Below are 20,706 nucleotides of genomic sequence, written 5' to 3' on the forward strand. Positions count from 1 at the left end.
CAGGCTTCCATACAATTTAAACAAGCGCGCTTTTCTTTTGAGTAAACATATAACAGTATAATTTATATAAAAATAACATTGAGATAATACAGTACAATCAATAATATAATTTGGTTAATTGTTGGAAGAGTCTTTTTGAGCTCGGGGATAGAATACTAGCTGGCCCTTTGGAAAGATTAAAATGGATCTAGGTAAATGTTAATTTCTAAAAACAATTTTTCTATACTAGACCAGATACAAAATAGTTGGGGTGTTTACTAGCTTTAGTGAAGTAAGAATACGCAAATGATAACTTTTAAATTTGCATCTCTATAGCAAATAGATAATATGTGGTTTACCATGAGATGACAATGTAAAAATTGTTCATAATGGTATCTTTCGCTACTAGCTAGACCCCCAAAAAATTGGATGTACATAGTAAATTGTTATTGCCCGAGGGGTTACGATATCACAGAGGCGTTGGCGGGGTGCTAAGCTGGAGTTTCATCTCGCAAAGCTTCTTGATGTGCACTTGGCCGGTGAGCTCCGCCTGCCTCAAAATTCGGCGGATGTCCGCCAGTCGCTCATGCTTGTTGGCCAGCAAATAGGCGGACTTGAGCTGCCCGATGTATATGTAGGAGGTAACCCGCACCTCCACGCTGCCCATGCGCTTGATCAGTCTGTCCAGCATCTGCTTGGTCTCCGGAGAACTGCTGTGCACGGCGGAATTTACGGCGATTGAGAGGATCTCATCGCACTCCGCCGATATGCTTCCGCCGTTGTTGCTACCGATGCAGTCCACCAGACGTTCTACCTCTGCCAGGCGTTGATTCCGTGCCAGGTACTTTGCCGTTGCTCCAAACACTTTAATGGCAGCCAATTTATAGTCCTGCATTATTCTGGAAATATCAAATATATAGGTGAGCAAAACAAAATTAATTATTTTGTAGGTATTAAAAAGAAAAGGCAATAACTTTGTCGACCACCTCTTTCATAAAATACATATCTATTTACCCGTAAGCTAGGCCAAAGCCTTCGTCTATGTTTTTTCCGCATAGTAGGATCAGGATGCACAGCTGAATGCGATCTGTGGCGCCTTCAAACAATGTTGGCAAAGTTCCTCTGCTGGACTCCATTCGGATCTTGAAGGAAACCAAAGTTATGTGATGTTACCCATACTTGGCAATGTTTTCCATACCTGCTTTAGAGTTTGAATGGTTTTTAGGGGCTCATCTGGCGTCTGTTCCTTTTCGCATTGTGCCAAAAACTTGGCCACCTCCAACTGACGTCGAATGGTATTGATGTGGCCGTTAAGAGCCCTGGCGTCCATCTGCATGGCGAAGCAGGCACCTCGAACGCTGGCTCCACTGCTCACGCTGCTCCTTCGGCCCTGTTGGCGCTGCAAATGTTCCCACTCGGAAAGATCCAGTTCACCCTGCAAGTGCATGTGAGCCGAGATCAAGTGCTGGGCATTGGCATGCAGTTTCTGGAAGTTCTCGCACTGGAGGGGATAGAACTTCACACACGTCATGCTGGCCCGGATGGGGTCCTTCAGCAGGAGCTGCAATTGGTAAAGCGAACTCAGTTGTTGCTGCTGCTCCAAGTGACGGCAGGTCTGCAGGAGCGGCAAGCGCCAGGCACTCAGCTGAGCGTCGTCCAATTGCTGCAGTTCGTCCATCAAAACGGTCAGGCCTCCGTTGGCCAGCTGAGGCTGGAATATGTGCTGGATGAAGAGATCGGCGTCCAGTTGCTGGTGCTGCCAGTAGCGAAGTGCTGCCCGCAACTCGTCTCGCCGCATTAGAAAGGTGAGTATGTCGCCGTGGCTGCCGTAGGTTAGCACATAATGCAGCGATTCCTCAAAGCCGCGTTCCTGCCGCCGACTTTCCTCGGTTACTGCAATCTGGCCGCCATAGTGTCCCTTGGCTATGTTCTTGAGCCCCGCTAGTGCGTTCATTACGTTCAGAGCTGGTTCCTGCAGCGGACGTTGCTGGACGTAGGGCTCCCGACGTCGTGAGAAAAGCGAGGCCAACGATGTATTCGAATTTCGGATAAGTGAGGCTCGGTGAAGAGTCTCCGGCTGAGGTTGCATCTGCGGCATCGACGCTATTAACTGCAGAATTTCCTGGAGAAGGGCCGGACCGCGTTGTGGTCGCTTTCTGGGCAGGAGCACTGCCTCTGCAGTCGACATACTAAATATGGTTTTGCAGATGCTCTTGTTGAGTTGATCGCTGGAAAGACGAGTCATGCAGTGGGAGAACTTCTCACGGGCTGCAAAAAACCATGATTCAGAGTAAATAGGAACACTAAAGGATATTACGTACCCGCGTCATAGCAACCGGCTCGAAGGCAAGCCAGTCCGTGAGCCGCCATTGCTCCTGTGGTCGCGAAACCGCACTTGAGGTGCACTTCTAATGCAAGAGTCCAATGCTCCGCCTCCACCAAAGCATCCGCCAGCTTTCGCAGATTGTGATTATCGAGGGGTCCGGTTGGTATTAATAATTCACAGCCTTGCTGCACAACAGCCATAATTATTTCAGAGTGCTCGCGAATGTTCTCCATCTCTCCAGGAGCCCCACGAACCTATAAAATTACACAATTTAATTATAAATTGCTATCCCTTAACTTCAACAGTTAACTAACCTTTGCGGCGAAAGCCAGGCAATTAATCATCTTGGCTACCAGTCCGTAGTCCACCTCCGGATTGGGCACGATCAGTTTCTCCAATTTGCGGCAGTGGAAGAGCAACAGGTCCACGCAACTACGTTGGTCCACATGATTGCGAAGGATGGACAAACAGAACGCCACACTGGGAGCGTGCTCATAGGAGAACTCCTCGCGCAGCAGCTTGTCATGGGTGATGATTCCGCTAAGTCTCCACTTGCAGGTCTCACCTTGGCCCGAAGACCTTGATCCCGATGTCGATGTAACGCTTCTTTCACTCGATGCACCGTCTCCTTGATCCCTGACTGCCAAACTGCTGGCACAATCGTTGCAGATGCGCACTTCTAATTCGTCATAGAGCTCTGGAATTTTAAGCCGATGCGTGGAGCAGGCATAGCAGACAACTCGTCCACACCGGCGGCAATGGTGGCGTCTCATCAGCATGGTGAAAGCAGCCCGCCGACAGCACATACAATGGCTTGCCTCCTCATCTCGCGTCCACTGTTGACGGTTTGGAGCCTGTTTCGGCATCACGAAGGCGCCACAAAGTGAATCAAGCGAATTCTGAACATCAGTGCCCAGGGAACTCGGTTCGGAGGCAGCCCGTACATTGGCCACATCGTAGTCCAAAGCCTTGCTGGCATAAATTCGCAGGAGCAGGTCCAAGCACTCCTGACCCACATAGTGATCCTGCTGGTAGGAGTTGAAGTTCAGCAGAATGAAAGCTTCCGACGCGGTTTGTCCCAGTTGGAAGCGCACTTTGGCTGGTGTCCTTCCTGACCCAGTTCCCGAGTCAGAGCTGGACTGAACATCGTAGACATGGCCTGTTTTCTTGAAGCAGTAAGGGCATGGTCCAATGGGCTTCTCCTTTTGCAACTTTAGGCGAGCTGCATCCAGCAGTTTTCCCAGCAACTCGAAGCGGGCGTTCATTACGAGTTGCTCGACAATCAGCAAAGGATGCCGAATTAATTTCCAAAACTGTGACCGCTCAGTGGTATCCATTTGCCGCAGAAGTTCTAGGGAGAGTTGATAGTTTCTGTACAGCCGTGGATCACGAGCATGACCCTCCAGGTAATCGATGACCCACTGCAGTAGCGGAAGCGATCTGAATTTGTCCTTGTGCGTGTCCAAGAAATTAACCAGCGCCATTTGCGGAAATAGCTCCACGATGCCCAGCAGGGACTTGTCCAGTTCCTCATCATCCCGCAACTCCAAAAGGGCGTCCAATAGGGTGAGAAGGCACACCCGTTGTTGACCCGCAGATCCAGCCAAATAAACCACACGGCTCCATTCCAAACACAATCCAAATCTCCTTCGTTGCAGCAACTGCTCGAAAATCACATTCGGAGTCTGCCTTCCGAAGTCGTAAGCTTGAGGCCAACTCTCGAACTGGAGCAGAGCCGAAACTTTAGCGTATATAGTTATGTCCGACAGCGTATGCTCCAGTTGGGAACGCAGAAATGGTGGAATTGCCTTGGTTGCTCGACGGTGCTGCAGAGTCCGTTCTATCAGTTCCTTGGCCTGCTGACTGCTGGGAATGCGAGTGAAGTGCTCTTTTAGCAGGCGAGCACGCAATCCCAGATTACTCATGTGCATCACGAGCTGAATGTTACGCGGATCCTCCTCAATTAGATCCTCAATCAGTCGATCAATCCGCAAGCTTAGTTTTTTTGGGGAATCTAATTCGGAAGACAGCTTTAATATATAAATAAAACATAGTTTGGTAAGTCTTACCTGAACGTCCACCAATTCCAAGTAGCAGAATCTGAAGGAGTAGTTCCTTATCTGTCACCAACAGCTCCAGACTTGCACTGTCCAACTTGTAGGTATTTAGGGCGGCCAGCACTCGGTTTCCGTTGTGCATGGATGCCAAGATCTCAACCTCCGGCAGATGCACCAGCTGTCCCAGGCAAGAGAAGTCCAAACCAGACTCGCTATCTGGGATGTTTCCCATCTGTATAGCCATTAGTATTTGGGCCAGAAGCTGGTTGTGCTGCGCGATGTAGTTGTGGATGGACTCCTGCTTCTGTGGAGCCACAATACGAGGTAATCTTTTCGTGGGTTCCTCGCCCAATTGCGGGCAGATGTTAAGCGCGATCACATGGACCAGATTCAGGTGAAGTGCCGACACGCTGGCCTCGATCTCCAGTGGTGTTATGCCGCACTCGTAGATCAGCTCACCGATAACTTCATACGGATCGTTGCGGAGGAGCTGCGTAGTGTGGTACTCCAGGTTGGGATCTCTAAGCTGCAGAAGTCTCGCCAGTTGTTGGACATAGGTGCAAAAGCGGGCATAGTAGTTGTGACGCGTGCGAAACTGCTGAAAGTGCCCGGAATTGGAGCGCAACTCCTGACCATGCGAGTAGTCCGAAGGTTCTTTTTGATAGAGCATTTGAAATGCAGCCTCCCTTTGAAGTTGCAAAGCCAATACCGAGGGCTTCAGTGGATAACTTTGTAAGGAGAGCAGTTCATTTAGCGCAGGCTGCTGGCCAGATCGCTCCAAAAGGCGCATACATTCGCAGAGGTTCTGCAGGAGACTCGTAGCTCCAATCTCAGAGGAGGCAGGCGAGCAGGATGCCTCATCGCTGGCCATCTTCTGCTGCTGCTGGCGCCGGATGACCAACAACAAGTTGCTGGTGATTTCCCGGTTGAAACCGAGATTTACGATCAGATCGCAAATTATTAAGGCATTTAAATTGCGCTCCCCAAACTGCTGCAGGAATCCCTGTTGGCCGTTGGAGTTGTGCCGCAGGAGGAGGGCCTTTAGCTCCTCGCTTTGTTGCAGACGTTGAGCCTGAGCAAAGTTATCCACCACGCTAATGATCTTGGACAGCTCGAAGCCTTTGGCAGCTACGCCTTTGATCTGCTCCACGGTTGTCTCGCCTGAATTGGCCTGCTGCGCCTCTAAAGCCTGATAATTGCCATAAATGGTGGCTAGTTTTTGCTTCACCAACTGCTGCTGCTCCATGAAATGCAACTCACGACTTAATTGGCTGTGCTCCAGGTGAAAGGTCTGCAGATAGCGAAAGAGAAAAAAATTAATTAACCTCATTAAAATACTTTCTTCATTTTTTACTAAATGTAATTCTGTTAAGAATCTATCAATTTTTTTGTTGTTAATGCACACAGCAACAGAAAGCAATTACTCAACGTATATTACATACTGCACATGATGACAAAATTATACTATATTGCAATATGGTTTTAAAACACGCCCGGCAAATGAGACTGTTATCGCAGACTTCTAGTCACTCACCTCGATGATTTGCTTGACATCGTTAAAGTTCTTTAGGGCAAGTGCCATGATGGCCAGTTGCTCCGGGGAACTCAGCATCTTGGGGATGATGGAACGCTCACAAGGACCAGTAACGCAAGAGCTTTTCCGACTGCCACTTCCACTGAGCAGCTGCGCCCGCGCCCTGTACTGCTCCATTGTGAGTCCTCCATCCGTAGAGGTCTTTGAAGCTACGGCGCCGCTAAAACTGGCCGCCCGTCGCTGTTTGCGGGCCTTCCTTCGGCTGAGACTAGAGACATGGTTGCTGCGCTCCCGGCTTTCGTCGTCGCTGGAGGCCTTCTCCTTAGCCGTGCTGTGGAGTTGTACCAACTGGAGAAGCTGTTCCGGTTCCAGGAGGCAGCTGATCGAAGGCGCCGACTTGCTGAGCGACTGCTCTATCTTTTGCAGAACCCCCATCTTCCACAGAGCTTCGCTAATAGCATCCACCAAACGTTGGAAGCGTTGCTGGTGCTCCGAGGCACACTTATAATCCTGCGAATGCAGCTTTTTCGTCACGAAAGCCTTGAGGAATGTGAAGAGAGCTTGCAGCGAGGGCGAGCGGCAGATGAATCCGTACCGGGTGCGTTGGCTGTGGACAGCGGTTGGACGTGGAGGCGTCGTGACGTCATCATCGACATACTGCTCATCATCATCCTCTTCATCGTCCTCCTCCTCTTCCCTTCTCTTTTGCAAGCTCTGCTCCAATTGTTCCCAGCGCAGAAAAACCAACAGGAATATGTCCTCCAGCAGAGAGCATAAAGTGCCCAGCTGATGAAGTTGTCTCAACTGCCCGGAGAGCTGCACTAGTTTTTCTTTGGTCGTCTGCTCGCCTTGATCCAGAATCACATTGTACACATGACAGAGAGCGGTGTAATAACTAATAACCTCCACCTCCTGCTGGTAATGACACTTCAAGGCCGGAGTCTGCTGCTGCCACTTGTAGGTGTCCTCAATTAGGCGGAGTAACTCCTGATGGTCGCATTGGACTCCATTTTCGTGGAGAAGGGACAGAACGCCCGGCGCCCTTAGCAATGAATCCACTTTCAGGGTTTTGCTAATTTCCCGAGGTTGTAGGAAGTTGAGCAGTGTAGCCAGGCGTTGAAAGTCTGCGTAAAAAAACCGATGTATTTCTTGCAACTCCTCCGGTACAGCGTTGGCATCGAATTCGCCTAAGAATTTGTCCAGGCAGCCTAGCTCATCCAATGTCTGGGTTCCCAGAGCAAACTCGTTAGCTAATCGGAGGATTAGCAAGTTGTTTCGTAGAATGGGATCTTGAAACCACTTGAAGTCTTTTAGATGCTGGCACACACTGGCCACAAAGTGCTCCCTTTGACTAAGTGCCAGGCCCAAAACCAACTGTTTGGTCGGAGCCGTCTCGCTGCACTGCGTCCAAATTGCTTGATGCTGCTCCTTCAGCAAATCCTCCAGAAGTTGCCCTTCGTTTCGCGCCAACATGGTCAGCATTAAGTGCTCGCTGGTAACTGATTCACACACCAGACGTGACATCAGTTTTTGACGAAGCGTAGCCGCCTCCAGAATGCTTGCGGGAAAATTAGCCAGCACACAAAGGGAACGCGGTGATGAGACATCGTCGTCTAGCATGTGCCGGAGTAAGGTGGTTAACATTTGGTTAATGTGCAGCTTACAGCGCTCATGGAGCAACTGGAGCAGTTGCAGGGCGGGATAAGGCGAAGTCTGCAACACGGATTGCAGCGCGTTCTGGTGGGCTTGAATGGATCCCTTGGATTTGCCTTGAAGCCACTGGATGAAAGTCTGTAAAGACAGTTAATATGGAATGTGATTAAAAGGCACTATAATATTTTTCTCAGCGTACTTCAAAAACCTGCTGCTGATCCTTGGACAGCAAGTCCAGTAGCTGACGTTGATTCTCTTCCTGCTGGTTTGCCATTGTGAGACACCTGTTGCTCCTCTGGAGTCCAACGTTCTTCTGAGCTCAGCTGTTTTTTGTAGGGCGCTAATGCTAGTTCATTGTTCGGTCTTCTCACTTCTGAATGGCGCTTTGCCGAGTGATCTTCCACTGCTGATTATCTGGAACTGGGCTATTGTTGCGGCTCTCCTTTTGTTTTCGCTCGGCTAGCAGCTGTTCTGGCTTCGGAATTCCAGTGGCGAGTGATAACAGACGCCCGCATATTATCTGTGGACAGTCAGGAGTCGATCAAATAATCCGACTCCGCCGATCTTTGGAGCAGGCGAATGCAAAGAATAACAAAGAATTTAGGTGGCTTACGGTTGCCAGTAATGAGTAAAAACCGATATCAGCTGAAATATCGAAGTGCAGCCAGCTAGATTTGGCGGAAAAAGCTGGAAAGTTCTTTTCGAAAAATGTTCCTAAAAAAATATAAAATATGTAATTATATAAATATAAATATGTAAATATATCTTATACATTCTTTCTAAGGATGCAATTTTAGACAAATAATTTTGCTAAATTAATTTGTAGTAAAACTTTTCTTTTAGCTTTCTCTTTCAAGTACCAGCATAGCTATAAAATATTTTTTTGGCATCGGCTCACCTCTAAACGATAAACGGCGCACTTGAATTCAAATTTAGCGCCTATTTTCACCCCTCAAGGGCTTTAATTGGATTAGACCAAGTCAGTCAGTGGTTCTCACATTCTAACTAGTTAGATTTCGTCATCGCACAGAGCAGCATGGGCCTGAAATTCCAAAGTAAGCTTGGGAACAACATAAACAAACATTTTTTGAGGGTTTGCATTTGCAGAGATCCTCGTTTTGGGTGGGATAGTAATAGGATTCCTGTCTGTCACTGTTATCCTGGTGGGAACTTTGCTGAGAAGTTCCATACCCAATGTATTGGCACCGGAAGAACGGCAATTTGCATTTGACTATGTAATTGGTGAGTGGATTTGATATACTCGTATATAAATAATACTATTTAAACTCTAGTTGGAGCTGGCACTGGAGGAACCACACTGACATCTCTGCTAGCAAAGCACAGCAATGGAAGTGTCCTCCTTATTGAGGCTGGCGGTCAATTTGGCCTTTTAAGCAGGATTCCCCTGCTAACCACATTCCAGCAGAAGGGCATCAACGACTGGTCTTTCCTTTCCGTTCCCCAGAAACACTCCTCCAAAGGACTTATTGACCGAAGACAGTGCCTCCCGAGAGGCAAAGGACTTGGTGGTTCAGCCAATCTCAATTACATGCTACACTTTGATGGTCACGGACCGGATTTTGATTCCTGGCGGGATCTCCACAATCTAAGCGACTGGGGCTGGGATCAGATGAGATCCTTTATGGTTGCTGCTAAACCAAGATCCTCGAATATGTTTGAGATCCCTCGAAGGTACTCCAAAATAACGGAAGCTCTGGACGAGGCACAGGCGCAGTTTAGCCACAAAGATTGGATTTTTCGGCGATCTGTGTATAATATAAGGAATGGCCTGCGTTATTCAGTGGTTCAGCAATTCTTGAACCCAGTACTTCATCATTCCAACCTTCGCCTGCTGCCCGAAGCGTTGGTAAAGCGGATTCAACTTTCCCCCAGCCCATTTCCACATGCCACCTCAATTTTGGTGGGGATTAAAGATGAAGAGAACAGGGAACAGGAATTCAGCATCGAGGTGAGAAGGGAGTTAATCCTTGGCGCTGGAGCTTACCAAACACCACAGCTTCTTTTGGCCTCTGGAATCGGAGATAAATCCGAATTGGAGAAGATGGGAATTCCCGTCCAGCATAATTTACTTTCGGTGGGTCACAATCTACACGATCACTTCAATCTCCCACTTTTTGTTTCGATCGGAGTAACTGGACCCACTCTAAATCAGAACACGTTCTTGAATCCAATGACACTAATCAATTTTCTAAGTTCTGGAACGGGACCACTGGCAAATTTTGGAGTGCTGGGAAACGTGGCCACTTACGGTGCATCAGGATCTTCGCCATTTAGCATCACCTTCTTTGGAGCCGGTGCCATTGACGAGTCTGCTCTAATGTCCATATCCAATTTTAAGGGTCCGGCATTCCGGGCTCTCTTTCCCCGATATTATAACGCTTCCCAGGAAGGATTCGTGGTCATATCTAACTGCCTGCAGCCAAAATCACGAGGATCCGTGGGAATCCTTAATCGTCACATGCGAAGAAATCCCCTGATAGATCCAAACTACCTTAGCAACGAGGACGATGTAGATTGCACCATTAAAGCAATTCGAAGTGCTGTGGAGGTAAGGAAATTATCACTTGAAAATTGAAACAAATATAAGTGTGTAAACTTATTCCATATTTTAGATCGTCACGTCCTCAGCCTTTGCCTTACTACAACCCCGCATACATTGGCCCCGATTGCAGGAGTGCTCCAACTTTGGCCCCTTCGAGCGGGACTTTTTCGAAAACCAACCATCGGATCACTATTTGGAATGTTTGTTGCGGCATATCGGGCTCGGATCGCATCATCCCGGAGGCACATGTGCCCTGGGCAGTGTTGTGGACTCGCAGTTGAGGTAGAAAGTAATCATAACTAAGTCAGTTTTTTTTAAAGGATTTTATTTTTAGATTACAAGGTGTGTCCAATGTGCGCGTGGTGGATGCCAGCAGTAAGTATTGATAGCATTAACTTTTTAAACTCATATACCATAAAAAAGAATTTTTCAAATAACCCAAATAAAAGGTAAAAAGATTGTGTGCGTAATAACGTAATAAATTATATTTTCGGTTTGTTATTCCAGTCTTGCCCCGTCCCGTTTCGGGAAATCCCAACTCGGTGGTCGCCGCCATTGCGATGAGAGCCGCTTCTTGGATACTAAAGAGCGAACTGCAGGCCGGTGATTTGAAATGAATCAAATTCTCTGTGAGATTGTTGCAAATGCGTTCAAGTTGAGGGACAATCACACTGAACAAAACATAGCCCAATAATTATTTATATTTATAAACTTTTTGTTTAATAATAAAATTGATTTAATGTTGAAAATATCATAATTACGGAGATAGAATTTATCTGTAGTCAATGTTTTTCTGGAACTAAAATTGACCTTTAATATTTTAAATTCTTTTGCGGTTATTATCCTTAAAAAATTCAACTTATCTTTCGTTTATTTAATAAATTTAAAAATTTTTAGTTTTTAAGCCTGCATAAAATAATTATTTAAGCAAATATTAAACATTAAAAAAAAAAAACAGTTCTTAAAAAAAGAAACTTACAACTTTGTACTTTTTCTAAAGTGCTCCGGCGATTGCTCCCACCGCTTCGCCGGTGATCTTGCACTTGATCCCGCTCCGCTGGCGCTGCAGTTCTCCTGGCTCTCTGCCAGGTGATTCTGTGAATGACTATATACGTAGTAAACCCCTGGCGGCGCATGCCACCCTCTCAGTTCTTGTGCAACTGCAACCCGGATCAGTTAAAATTCCGAGCGTGCCAATTAGGCGTTACATTTGGGCTCCGGCGGTGGGTAATGCCGATGTGTGTAGTCCGACCTCCGGGATTTGTCGGTGATTGGTGCCAAGATTAAGTCGCGGCGCCTGGTTCTTGTCGTGTCAGTTGAAGATCTTCAGATCATTTTGCGTGCTGGGTGACATAATTGTTTACAAAGGGGATCCGTGCGAATCTCAGGGAGAATTGTGCCAGTGGTCGCGAAGTGGAGCGATGATCAATGGGACGTTCCCGGAACTGGAGACGGAGGTGTCGTATTCCGCTTGCCCTCTGGCTTAACTAAAGATAGACGCTGCCACCCCGTTCCCCCCAGAAACTAAATTACCCCACAATTGATAATTGAGCGGAATTGAATTGAATCACAGCCGCCCAGGCAGAGGCACCCAAATCTGGGCACCACATGGGATCATTGAGTCGCCGACGGACCTGAGAGTCGGACACATACCATCCAGCTGCCGATCTCCAACGTAGTTAAGTTGTTAGACACCATGCCGAATATCGAGGAAATTCTGGGCGAACTGCAGCGCTTCGCTTGGCCGGATTATGTGGCCTTCGTTTCGATGTTCCTGCTCTGCATCGCAATCGGCATATACTTTGGGTTCATGAGCAAGTCCGTGTCCGAGGATGATTATATGCTCGGTGGCAGGAAGATGCTGGTCATCCCCATCGCCTTCTCGCTGGTGGCCAGCTTTGTATCGGGAATAACTCTGCTCGGACTTCCCACCGAGGTGTACTCCTATGGTGTCCAGTATCTCTACGTGGCATGCGGTGTCATTGGAATGGGAGTGGTGATGGGTGTGTTTTATCTACCAGTTTTTCACGACCTGAACATCACGTCCACCTATGAGGTAATACTAGTTCTATATACGATATTCCCGAATTTATATGAATACTCTTTCGATTCCGAACAGTATCTGGAGGTTCGCTTTGATCGAAGGTTGCGTCTCTACGGATCCGTAATGTTTGCCATTATGAATGTGAGTATGGGTGGCCTCCAATTATTCACTTACCCCTTTGCTTTTGAATCGGAAAGCTCACGGATAAAATAATTATATCCGTTTCTCGTAGAAAAATGGGGTATTCAGTCAGTATTTGTATTTGCATGATATCTTTAAATTACCAGGTGGCATACTTACCCATCGTAATCTACGTACCGGCATTGGCCTTTAATCAAGTGACAGGAATTGGGGTCCATACGATCACTCCGATCGTGTGCATTATCTGCGTCTTTTACACCAGTCTGGGTGGACTGAAGGCAGTGGTCTGGACCGATGTGGTGCAGGCGGTGTCCATGTTGGGAGCACTCTGTCTGGTGGCCATTAAGGGCACCCGAGACATTGGAGGACCCAGTGTGGTGCTGGAACGAGCTTGGAATAGCGATCGTCTAGAAGCACCAGAGTGAGTGAACCACTTTGAAGTGGTTTTTATGCAATCTTATCTTACATACATATCTTGCCTTGCAGTCTCAGCATCGATCCAACTGTCCGTCATACGTTCTGGTGTCTCTTCTTTGGAGGAATCGTCTACTGGACACAGACTAATGCGGTTTCCCAAAATATGATCCAGAGATATCTGTCGCTTTCGACTCTTGGAGATGCCCGAAAAGCACTCTGCATCTTCTGCGCCGGCGTGCTCATCCTAATGGCGCTCTGTGGATACAACGGTCTGCTCATCTATGCCACCTACCAGAACTGCGATCCTCTAACCACCAAGGTTATCTTATGTTGAGCTTAAAATACTTTACTTAACATCAATTTATTTCCAGCTTGCAAAAGCTCGCGATCAACTCCTTCCACTTTTCGTGATGGAAACTTTGGGAGAATTGCCCGGCATGACGGGACTCTTCATAGCTGGCGTATTCAGTGCCGCTCTTAGTTCCTTGTCCACTTGCCTTAACTCCATGTCCGCCGTGGTGTTAGAGGATTTTGTGAAGCCGTACGTGAAAAAGCCGCTCTCCAGCACGGCAATCAACTGGATAATGCGTCTGGTGGTCGTTGGAGTGGGAGCCTTGTGTGTGTGCCTGGTCTACGTGGTGGAGCACATGGGCACTGTCCTCCAGTTGACCATGAGTCTGGAGGCCATTACAAACGGTCCGCTGTTTGGCATCTTCACCATCGGTGTTTTTCTGCCCTGGATCAACGGAAATGTGAGTCTATGTAAACTTAGAATATTTAAGGTAGGTATAAATAATAACATTGCTTTATATACTTACTTAGAGCGCCTTACTTGGCGGAATAATGGGCGTGATAGCCATGTCCTGGGTGAGTCTAAATGCACAGTGGGCCATCGCTTCTGGAGCCATTAGTTACAATACCAAGCCGCTGAATGTGGATCAATGCGACTACAGCTTCAATGTTACCACCAGTTTGGCCAGTACAACTCACCTGCATGCATCTGCAGAGTAAGATACAAAATATATTTTCATTATCCACTAATTAATAATTACTAATTACCCTTGAAAACCATAGGGACGTCTTTCCGCTCTACCGAATCTCGTACATGTGGTACACCACCTTTGGAGCTTCGATCACCATTTTCTGTGCGCTGCTCGGCACCTTAGTATTTGGCAAAAATAATCCCAACAAAGTGGATCCAGTGCTGCTCACTCCCTGCATCCGAAAGTTCTTTGCCTTTGGCACCGAAAAGCCCATGGTGAGTATAAATGACTTAAGCTATTTGAAGAGTTATTCACTCGAAGTTTCCCCAACAGGATGCCTATAAGCCCGACATTCCGCTGCAGCACAAGCTTCGTCACGATGAGGTGGCCTTATGATTCAGCGAATCTACAAATCCCTAATGTAAATGTTTCCAAATTTATACATTTTAGTAGATACTTTCATATTAAAGTTTTTGAATTTTTATAACCAAATATTTTAATTCGTACATCATTTATTTTCTCCTTACTGGATCTAAATTTTCTTGGATTAGATTTTCTCAATAATTAACTCAAATTTCTTATTTAGAAAATATATAGAAATATTTATTCAATCCAAGGGTTAGCAACAATATATAAATACAATTAACACAATTTCACGTAAAACATTCACAAAATTAATCCAATTTCCAGCTGCTGCGACTACTTTTGCTGCACTTTGGTGAGCAGGATGAGTCGTTCGGCCTCGGTGAGGTGTTCATAGAAAGTTGGGAAGTGCTCGTTCTGCGTAAAGGTGGTTAGGAACTTCTGAAGATTGTCGGCAATGTCACCCTGGTAGTTCGTCTCTTTGAGTAGCTCCTGCAGCAGTTGTTCGTCCTCGGCACTATCCTCGTCCGAATCGATTAGATCAGAGATGTAGCGCGGGTGGTCCGGATTTCCGGGCGCATCGTCATCATCGCCGTCTTCTTCACTGTCCGTAAGCGGTTCGTCTATCTTGCCCTCTTGGAAGTGCTGGTATTCGGAAACCAATACCTTAAAGATCTTGACGAGCGCAGGAATGGTCACCCACTTCTGGGTTGAAGCAGCAACGGAGCGAGTACGTCTACGCGTATCGGTAGGGTCGTCTACCAACTCCTTGAAGCTTATTGTAGTCAATCGGTTGTCCTGCGTGGCCACTCCATATTCAAACAGCTTGCATAGAGCCATGGTGGTGACCTGTGGCGAAAGATGGTATAGCCTTTTAAAGAAATTACCGAAAACCCAATCCAAATTCACCTACCTTTCGCTCATAAGTGCCGAAAAATGAGTTCTGTCGCGAGAGCCAATTTGTAAGCACAAACTGCATCGCTGGCTCCCCATTGGGTCCGGGAACGGTAGACAAAAAATTAAGCACGGCGTCCATTTGTGTCAGAAACAGATGAGCAAAGATCACAACAAGATTCATAATAACTTTCAGGCACTCGAGGTTCTGCATCTTGCTAATTACAGCCTTTAGTAGCATGTCCACATTTTGGCCCAGCATGTTGCCCATTTTGGTTATAATGGTGATTACAAGGCGTCCAATTTGACCACCGGCCGTCATTTCGCTATTCATCGGGTTGAGCAGAACAGTGGCCACCACCTGCATTATGCAGTTGAGGCCTTCGCCGTTTTTGTAGCTACAAATCTGCTCCGGCGAGACGTTAATGAAGCTGCGCAGACACTCGCCGCCGGCAACCATGACAGCGTGGTCGTCAGTGTGCAGGACACAGTTAATGACAGCCGGAAAGGCAGTCTCCAGCAAGGAAGTGCTTAGTGGCGCTTCGGTGTAGCGCACAATTGCGTTGAGAACGTCAAGGGCAATGTCCTGCTTCTCCGTGGAAGCCGTTCCTGTCAGTCCAAGTATGCTCACAATTGTGGGAATGAACTTCTCCTGCAGAGGTCCAAGACACTCCTTTTGCTGACACAGTGCCTTGATTAGATCCTGTACCGTTTCCAGAACGAATGGATCTTCGGTGTATTTGAGGAACACAGCAATGGCCAGCGGTGTGATCTTGGCCTGGCCAGCATACGCAAACTCAGCATCGAACTAAACGCAATGGACAAGAAAAGATTTACGAAAACTGATTTCAATTATTTGTTTTTACTCACTTTAACCATAATGGTCAGGGCCTCCATTAGCAACGCTAAAACGCCGGCCTTGCAGCCCGGCACCAAAGCCATGATTCCATCTAGGAATCCGGGCAGCTTGGACACCAACAAAGTGCGCTTTTCTCCCTCAATCGTTTCGTTTGCCTGCAAAAATCCATTCAGAGTGCGCACAGCACTAATCCTCAAGATGTGCGATTTGTCCGGCGACAAACTGCACAGTGTGACATCAAGGATCTCGGCCAACATTTGTGGATTGTAGAGGTCCGACTTGGAGTAGGTGCTTAGTGTCCAAAGAGCGCGACCAACTAAAGGAGGCGATTCCTGGTGGACTAGCAGATTCCGAACTAAGGTCAAGTAGTTCAGCAAGTCAAACGACGAATCGCCTTCGAGGATAATGTCGCGAAAACTGTGTACGGCATCCATGCAGGCCTCTTGGATCTTCCACCAGTTCGGATTGTTGGCTGCCTTCTCCGCTTCGGCCACGCTGAAGTGTCTGCCCAAAGCTTCCTGCAGTGGCTGAATGGCCTTGGCTCCAAATTCATCGTTTATGGCCTAAGAAAAAAAGATAGATGGTCAGTTGGGTTAGTATTCACAGAAGGGTTTCCCCCACTCACCAGTAAAACGTCACGACCGCACATTCGCACCGTGAGCTCTACGCCGTTGTCTTCTTCATCGTCCACGAATTTCTCCGGATCATCCTGCCAATCCTCCAGCTGCTCCTCGCTTAACTGAATGTACACGATGGTGATATAGATAAGATCAGCCAGCACATTCTTGATGCTGCCGCGCAACTTGTTGCAAGTCAGAATGCAGTTGATGAACTCCAAGATTTGAACGATCAGTGTTTGAAAATTGGTCTGCTCATCTTCCTCCTCGATGTCTCCGCTGGCGAGGGGGTTTGTCTCAGTCTGGTTTACCGACACCTTCACGTACGTCTCGGCGATCTGGGTAAGCAGCTGCCACACAATGGGCAAAATGCGGTCCATAAAGGGGTGGATGTACTTGGGCATCTCGTTGACCAAATGGGTAAACACTAAAAGGGGAAACACAAGTTTAGTTTACTTTCCGGGAACGGTGTAAGCCGACCCACCCTTGATAATCTCCGAACGGAGGAGGAAACTTGAACCGGCGCCGCTGTTCATGCTCAAGTAATGCATAAGCTTGTCCATAAAGTTGTTCAAAATTGAGCTCACCATGGTGCTCTGCTCCTCCTTGTTGGATATAAGTGTGGCAATGGAAGCGAACAGTGGCTTCAGAATGCGGATGGCCGACACACGCGTTTTAATAGAGTAATTCTGCTCGGAGTCGAAAATGCGGTAGACCTCGGGTATAACCACGGGTCCCAGTTCCTTAATCTGCTTCACATCGTAGGTGAAATCCTGTAGGACTTGCATAGCTCCGTGTATGGAATCTTCGTTGCCGCCAAGGCATTTAACGATTATATCAAACAGCTCTGACCAACCATGTGGGTAATCCGTGGCTGCAATGGTGGAAATTGTGTGCGCCACCGAGGATCGGATTTTGGAATTGGGATCGTAGAGTCCATTGGGCAAAATGTTGCGGATGGTTCGTTTCGCCTGCTCGCTGGCAGCGGAGTCTTGGTCATCCGACCAGTGGTTCTCCACATAGCGGGTGAGCATTACGATTGCAATCTGGCGGAGTGGCAACTCGTGCGACTGGTTCATTATGATCTCGGACAGATAGACGCCATAGCCTAAAAGGAAATCAGATAAAGGTTAGGCACATCAACAGACCGCGCCCAAGCCCAGCCAAGCTGGACTGCCCGCCAAATCGAAACGCACCTTCCGTGTACTCCAGCTGCCGTGTCCGCTTCTCTGCCTGGTGCAGGACACCCGTGTCTGAGCTGAGGAGGTTTTGAAGCTCTTCGATGATCGCCTGCTTCACGGAGTCCCCGCAGTCGTTTTGGAATTGCAGCGACATTCTCCAACGACGGTTCACAATAAATTGATTCGCGATTTTTTTGCAAATAGAAACCGGCGCGGTTAACACATGTATATCGCCGGCGTTGTTCAACACTAATTCTAGCTATGACAATTTCACACTCAACGAACAATCGATTTTCAAAAATTATTCTTCTGCGCCTACTTTTTCAAGTAATCTTTTAAACAGTGGCGTTTAAATTAAATTTTTTCTGAAAAAATATAAAGGCATTTGGAAATATTTTAAGATACGGTAAAAAACATATTTATATGTAATGGATATTTGTAATAAGAATAATATATATTTCCGATTCATATGGTCACAAACATATTGTACTTTACTTAACAAAATAATCTTATATTATAACAGTAGTTTTTTGTAGTATATCTACTTGCAAACAATAACATTCGTTACACTTTTTGCCATGCAATAACAAGCTTAGCTCAAATTCCTGACATTAGTTTATTAATGACTCGATTTTGTCCACTAATTTTGCCTTCACAGTGTTCTTGGGCATCTTGACCTGAAAATGGTGATCCAAAATGAACAAAAGTTGCGCCACCGTGCAGCTTGGCAACCGTTGATCTCTGGCGAGTTCCTTTAAAAAATCATGACTTTTAAGTTGCTCCTCGTCGATCTTGGCCACTTTTGGGGCAGTTGCACCTGATGTGGCGGACTTTGCAACCCTTTTCTTAGCTGGCTCCACCTCCGGCTCGAATATCTCCTCGTATTCGGGCAAAAGCTTTTCGATGCGCTGATCCTGCGCCGAGCTGTCCAGCAGATTATCGATGCCTTTGCTGTCCGTTGTGAAGTCCAGGGAAAGAGCTAGGAGATTCGATTGCAAGGCTTCTAGAGTCGGGTCATTGATCAGATTGGGCTGGTAGTCAACTCGAAGCTTCTTAATGACTTTCTTAAAAAACTCAACGCCCTCGTCGCTGGCCTCGTTTGCCGTTTCGTTCCAATCGAACATGTCAATGTTTCGGATGTGCTTGGACTCCGGCAAGTAGACCATCTTGAATCCATCGCCGCAAAGCAGGGATCGATAGCTCTTCTCCTCCTCTTTATTTGAGGCCTCAACAGGTACGAGAGCCACATAGCGAGGAATTGACTTGCGCTTGCACATAAAGAGGCAGATGGCGATCTTTTCTCGCGCCAAACAACGCTCCCACAATGCACGAAACAAACGCTTTGAACCGATGATACTCTGGTCGTCGGGATACATGAAGTTCGAAGGCTTGCTGTAACTTATTTCGGGCAGAGATGATCGGTGCTTGAAACCTAGCAGCAACATTTTTGGCTTGTGCAAATTGCGTACCCTGTTCAACTGTTCCGTGCTGATGCGCAGCTTCTCGCCACCCACGTTACAGGTGTACCAACCTCCTGTCGTTTTGATTTGGTACTCGTGGAGAATGTCTTGCGACTCCTCGTCCCGCTTCTGCACTGTTATCACCCGCTTGCTGCTGACCACGCTGTTGTCTCGCCGCAGAATCTGCACTTTGCGTGGATATGCGCGCCGCTGAAAGTAGTTGTAGTACTGTACAGACATTGACAGATTGGGGCCAAGGTGGAAGCTGAAGTGGCCGAGGCAGCGGCGCAGAAAATCCTGTTTCAGCTTGCGATCCGCCAGGATCTCGCGTAGCATCTGGGCGTCTGGCTCTTGAAAGGCGTCCAGTTCAATAGCTGTAAAGTGAACACCTCAATATTAGTAAAAATAGTATAAAAAGGGTGGCCTTACAAGTAGTATAATATATTATTCATCTAGATTGTATATAAAGATTTGTAAGCCAATCCAAAACCACAAACCAATTGGGCTTCACTTGGACGCGGGTGAATGATTGCTCAAGGTTAATCTGCGAAGTCTTAAAACCTTACCGACGAAAATAAAACGCCAACCAGGGGAACAGACTTCGCAAAAATAAAATCCGAAAAAAAATACATTTATAAGCTTACCCCTTGATAAAGTGATAAATTCCTTGTAGAACGGCTCGTAGTCAAAATCATCTACCATGGGAATAACGTGAAACTCAAACTCCTTGCCTTCCAGATCGCTGGCCTTTTGCAGGGAAGCTTGGAAGTGATTGCTGGACGGAGGATGCGGCGAGCTCACATCCGTCAAGTAGACAATCTTGGCATTGTTAAGCTTCTTGCCGCACTTTTCCAACAACTCAATGCAAAGTCGAATCATGAGATCAAATCTTCCGCAGCCGTCGGGCTCAACAAGGCCGTAATCCTTGGCGAATTGGGCCTCCACCCCGACCATAAACTCGAGGTAGTGCTCCACAATTGGCTTAGTAAGCTGTCGCAGAGGAAGGAAAACGGCGCAGTTGTCAGGCATCACGATGTTATCCAAGGCACTAGATTCCAGCGGGGGAGGACTGTGCTTTGTATTGGCGAAGATGAGTCCGATCAAGTCCTTGTCGTTGACCATAATGCCGGATATAAATGCAGTCCTAATGATGTTAAATGCCTCCATCAACCGGTCTATGCCTCCTGTCTGGAGATTCGCATCCACCACAAAGAGAAGAGCCTCACGCCCATGGAAGTCCCGCTTCATGGCCACTTCCTCCTCGTCCTCGGACCCGGACAATAGATCCACATCGTTCTCCGGGTTCCAGGTGCTCATTCTTCTTTTAATTTATCTTCCCGTTTTCCGCGAATTTCACAAGCGAGCGGGACAATCGACGCTGCAAGGCTGTCGATGTTTAAGCTATCGATATTACTTAGTTATGGTAGATATGTAGATGCGCGCATAAAATATTTATTATTAAATACATTAAACAATTTAGCTATGACATTTTTATATAAGTCCCAAAATCGTATAATTTTAGGTAAAATTGTGCTTTAGGGGCTTTTTGCTAAAAATGGGAAAGAAATTTTTTTTAAGAGTAATTTTAAGCAAAAGCCTTTAAGCACAATTTAATCCGCACTTGTAAACAATTAC

At 47.0% G+C, this 20,706-nt stretch overlaps 6 protein-coding genes across 6 annotated transcripts; 2 read left to right on the plus strand and 4 right to left on the minus strand.

Annotated features, from left to right (window-relative positions):
* Nucleotides 1–30: 30 nt before the first annotated feature.
* LOC108102064 (zinc finger FYVE domain-containing protein 26 homolog) lies at nucleotides 31–8,176 on the minus strand. The gene is made up of 8 exons (XM_017206704.1): nucleotides 7,749–8,176; nucleotides 5,897–7,687; nucleotides 4,375–5,653; nucleotides 2,620–4,319; nucleotides 2,301–2,559; nucleotides 1,178–2,247; nucleotides 994–1,121; nucleotides 31–878 (listed from the first exon to the last, which is right to left on the minus strand). Exons 1-8 carry the CDS (start codon nucleotides 7,821–7,823, stop codon nucleotides 449–451), a joined length of 6,732 nt encoding a protein of 2,243 aa, XP_017062193.1. The 5' UTR covers nucleotides 7,824–8,176; the 3' UTR covers nucleotides 31–448.
* Nucleotides 8,177–8,576: 400 nt separating this feature from the next.
* LOC108102084 (neither inactivation nor afterpotential protein G) lies at nucleotides 8,577–10,869 on the plus strand. The gene is made up of 6 exons (XM_017206736.1): nucleotides 8,577–8,604; nucleotides 8,657–8,791; nucleotides 8,842–10,118; nucleotides 10,183–10,394; nucleotides 10,447–10,487; nucleotides 10,620–10,869. The coding sequence occupies exons 1-6, from the start codon at nucleotides 8,586–8,588 to the stop codon at nucleotides 10,727–10,729; spliced, it is 1,794 nt and encodes a 597-aa protein (XP_017062225.1). The 5' UTR covers nucleotides 8,577–8,585; the 3' UTR covers nucleotides 10,730–10,869.
* Nucleotides 10,870–11,106: 237 nt separating this feature from the next.
* Nucleotides 11,107–11,810, minus strand: LOC108102002. The gene is given in 3 exon segments (XM_017206600.1): nucleotides 11,107–11,180; nucleotides 11,183–11,272; nucleotides 11,747–11,810. Coding segments are annotated over 3 exon segments (228 nt in total).
* LOC108102085 (sodium-coupled monocarboxylate transporter 1) lies at nucleotides 11,294–14,189 on the plus strand. The gene is made up of 8 exons (XM_017206737.1): nucleotides 11,294–12,168; nucleotides 12,232–12,297; nucleotides 12,444–12,718; nucleotides 12,784–13,033; nucleotides 13,086–13,466; nucleotides 13,537–13,721; nucleotides 13,789–13,972; nucleotides 14,031–14,189. Exons 1-8 carry the CDS (start codon nucleotides 11,809–11,811, stop codon nucleotides 14,091–14,093), a joined length of 1,764 nt encoding a protein of 587 aa, XP_017062226.1. The 5' UTR covers nucleotides 11,294–11,808; the 3' UTR covers nucleotides 14,094–14,189.
* An 82-nt stretch (nucleotides 14,190–14,271) lies between these two features.
* LOC108102069 (importin-9) lies at nucleotides 14,272–17,866 on the minus strand. The gene is made up of 6 exons (XM_017206709.2): nucleotides 17,627–17,866; nucleotides 16,915–17,538; nucleotides 16,439–16,857; nucleotides 15,825–16,376; nucleotides 14,974–15,762; nucleotides 14,272–14,909 (listed from the first exon to the last, which is right to left on the minus strand). Exons 1-6 carry the CDS (start codon nucleotides 17,763–17,765, stop codon nucleotides 14,397–14,399), a joined length of 3,036 nt encoding a protein of 1,011 aa, XP_017062198.1. The 5' UTR covers nucleotides 17,766–17,866; the 3' UTR covers nucleotides 14,272–14,396.
* Nucleotides 17,867–18,029: 163 nt separating this feature from the next.
* Nucleotides 18,030–20,466, minus strand: LOC108102078 (ATP-dependent DNA helicase 2 subunit 1). The gene is made up of 2 exons (XM_017206721.1): nucleotides 19,716–20,466; nucleotides 18,030–19,445 (listed from the first exon to the last, which is right to left on the minus strand). Exons 1-2 carry the CDS (start codon nucleotides 20,386–20,388, stop codon nucleotides 18,223–18,225), a joined length of 1,896 nt encoding a protein of 631 aa, XP_017062210.1. The 5' UTR covers nucleotides 20,389–20,466; the 3' UTR covers nucleotides 18,030–18,222.
* Nucleotides 20,467–20,706: the final 240 nt, after the last annotated feature.

The sequence above is a fragment of the Drosophila ficusphila genome, unplaced genomic scaffold, assembly GCF_018152265.1.
Source record: "Drosophila ficusphila isolate 14025-0441.05 unplaced genomic scaffold, ASM1815226v1 contig_791, whole genome shotgun sequence".
NCBI classification, from domain to species: Eukaryota; Metazoa; Arthropoda; class Insecta; order Diptera; family Drosophilidae; genus Drosophila; species Drosophila ficusphila.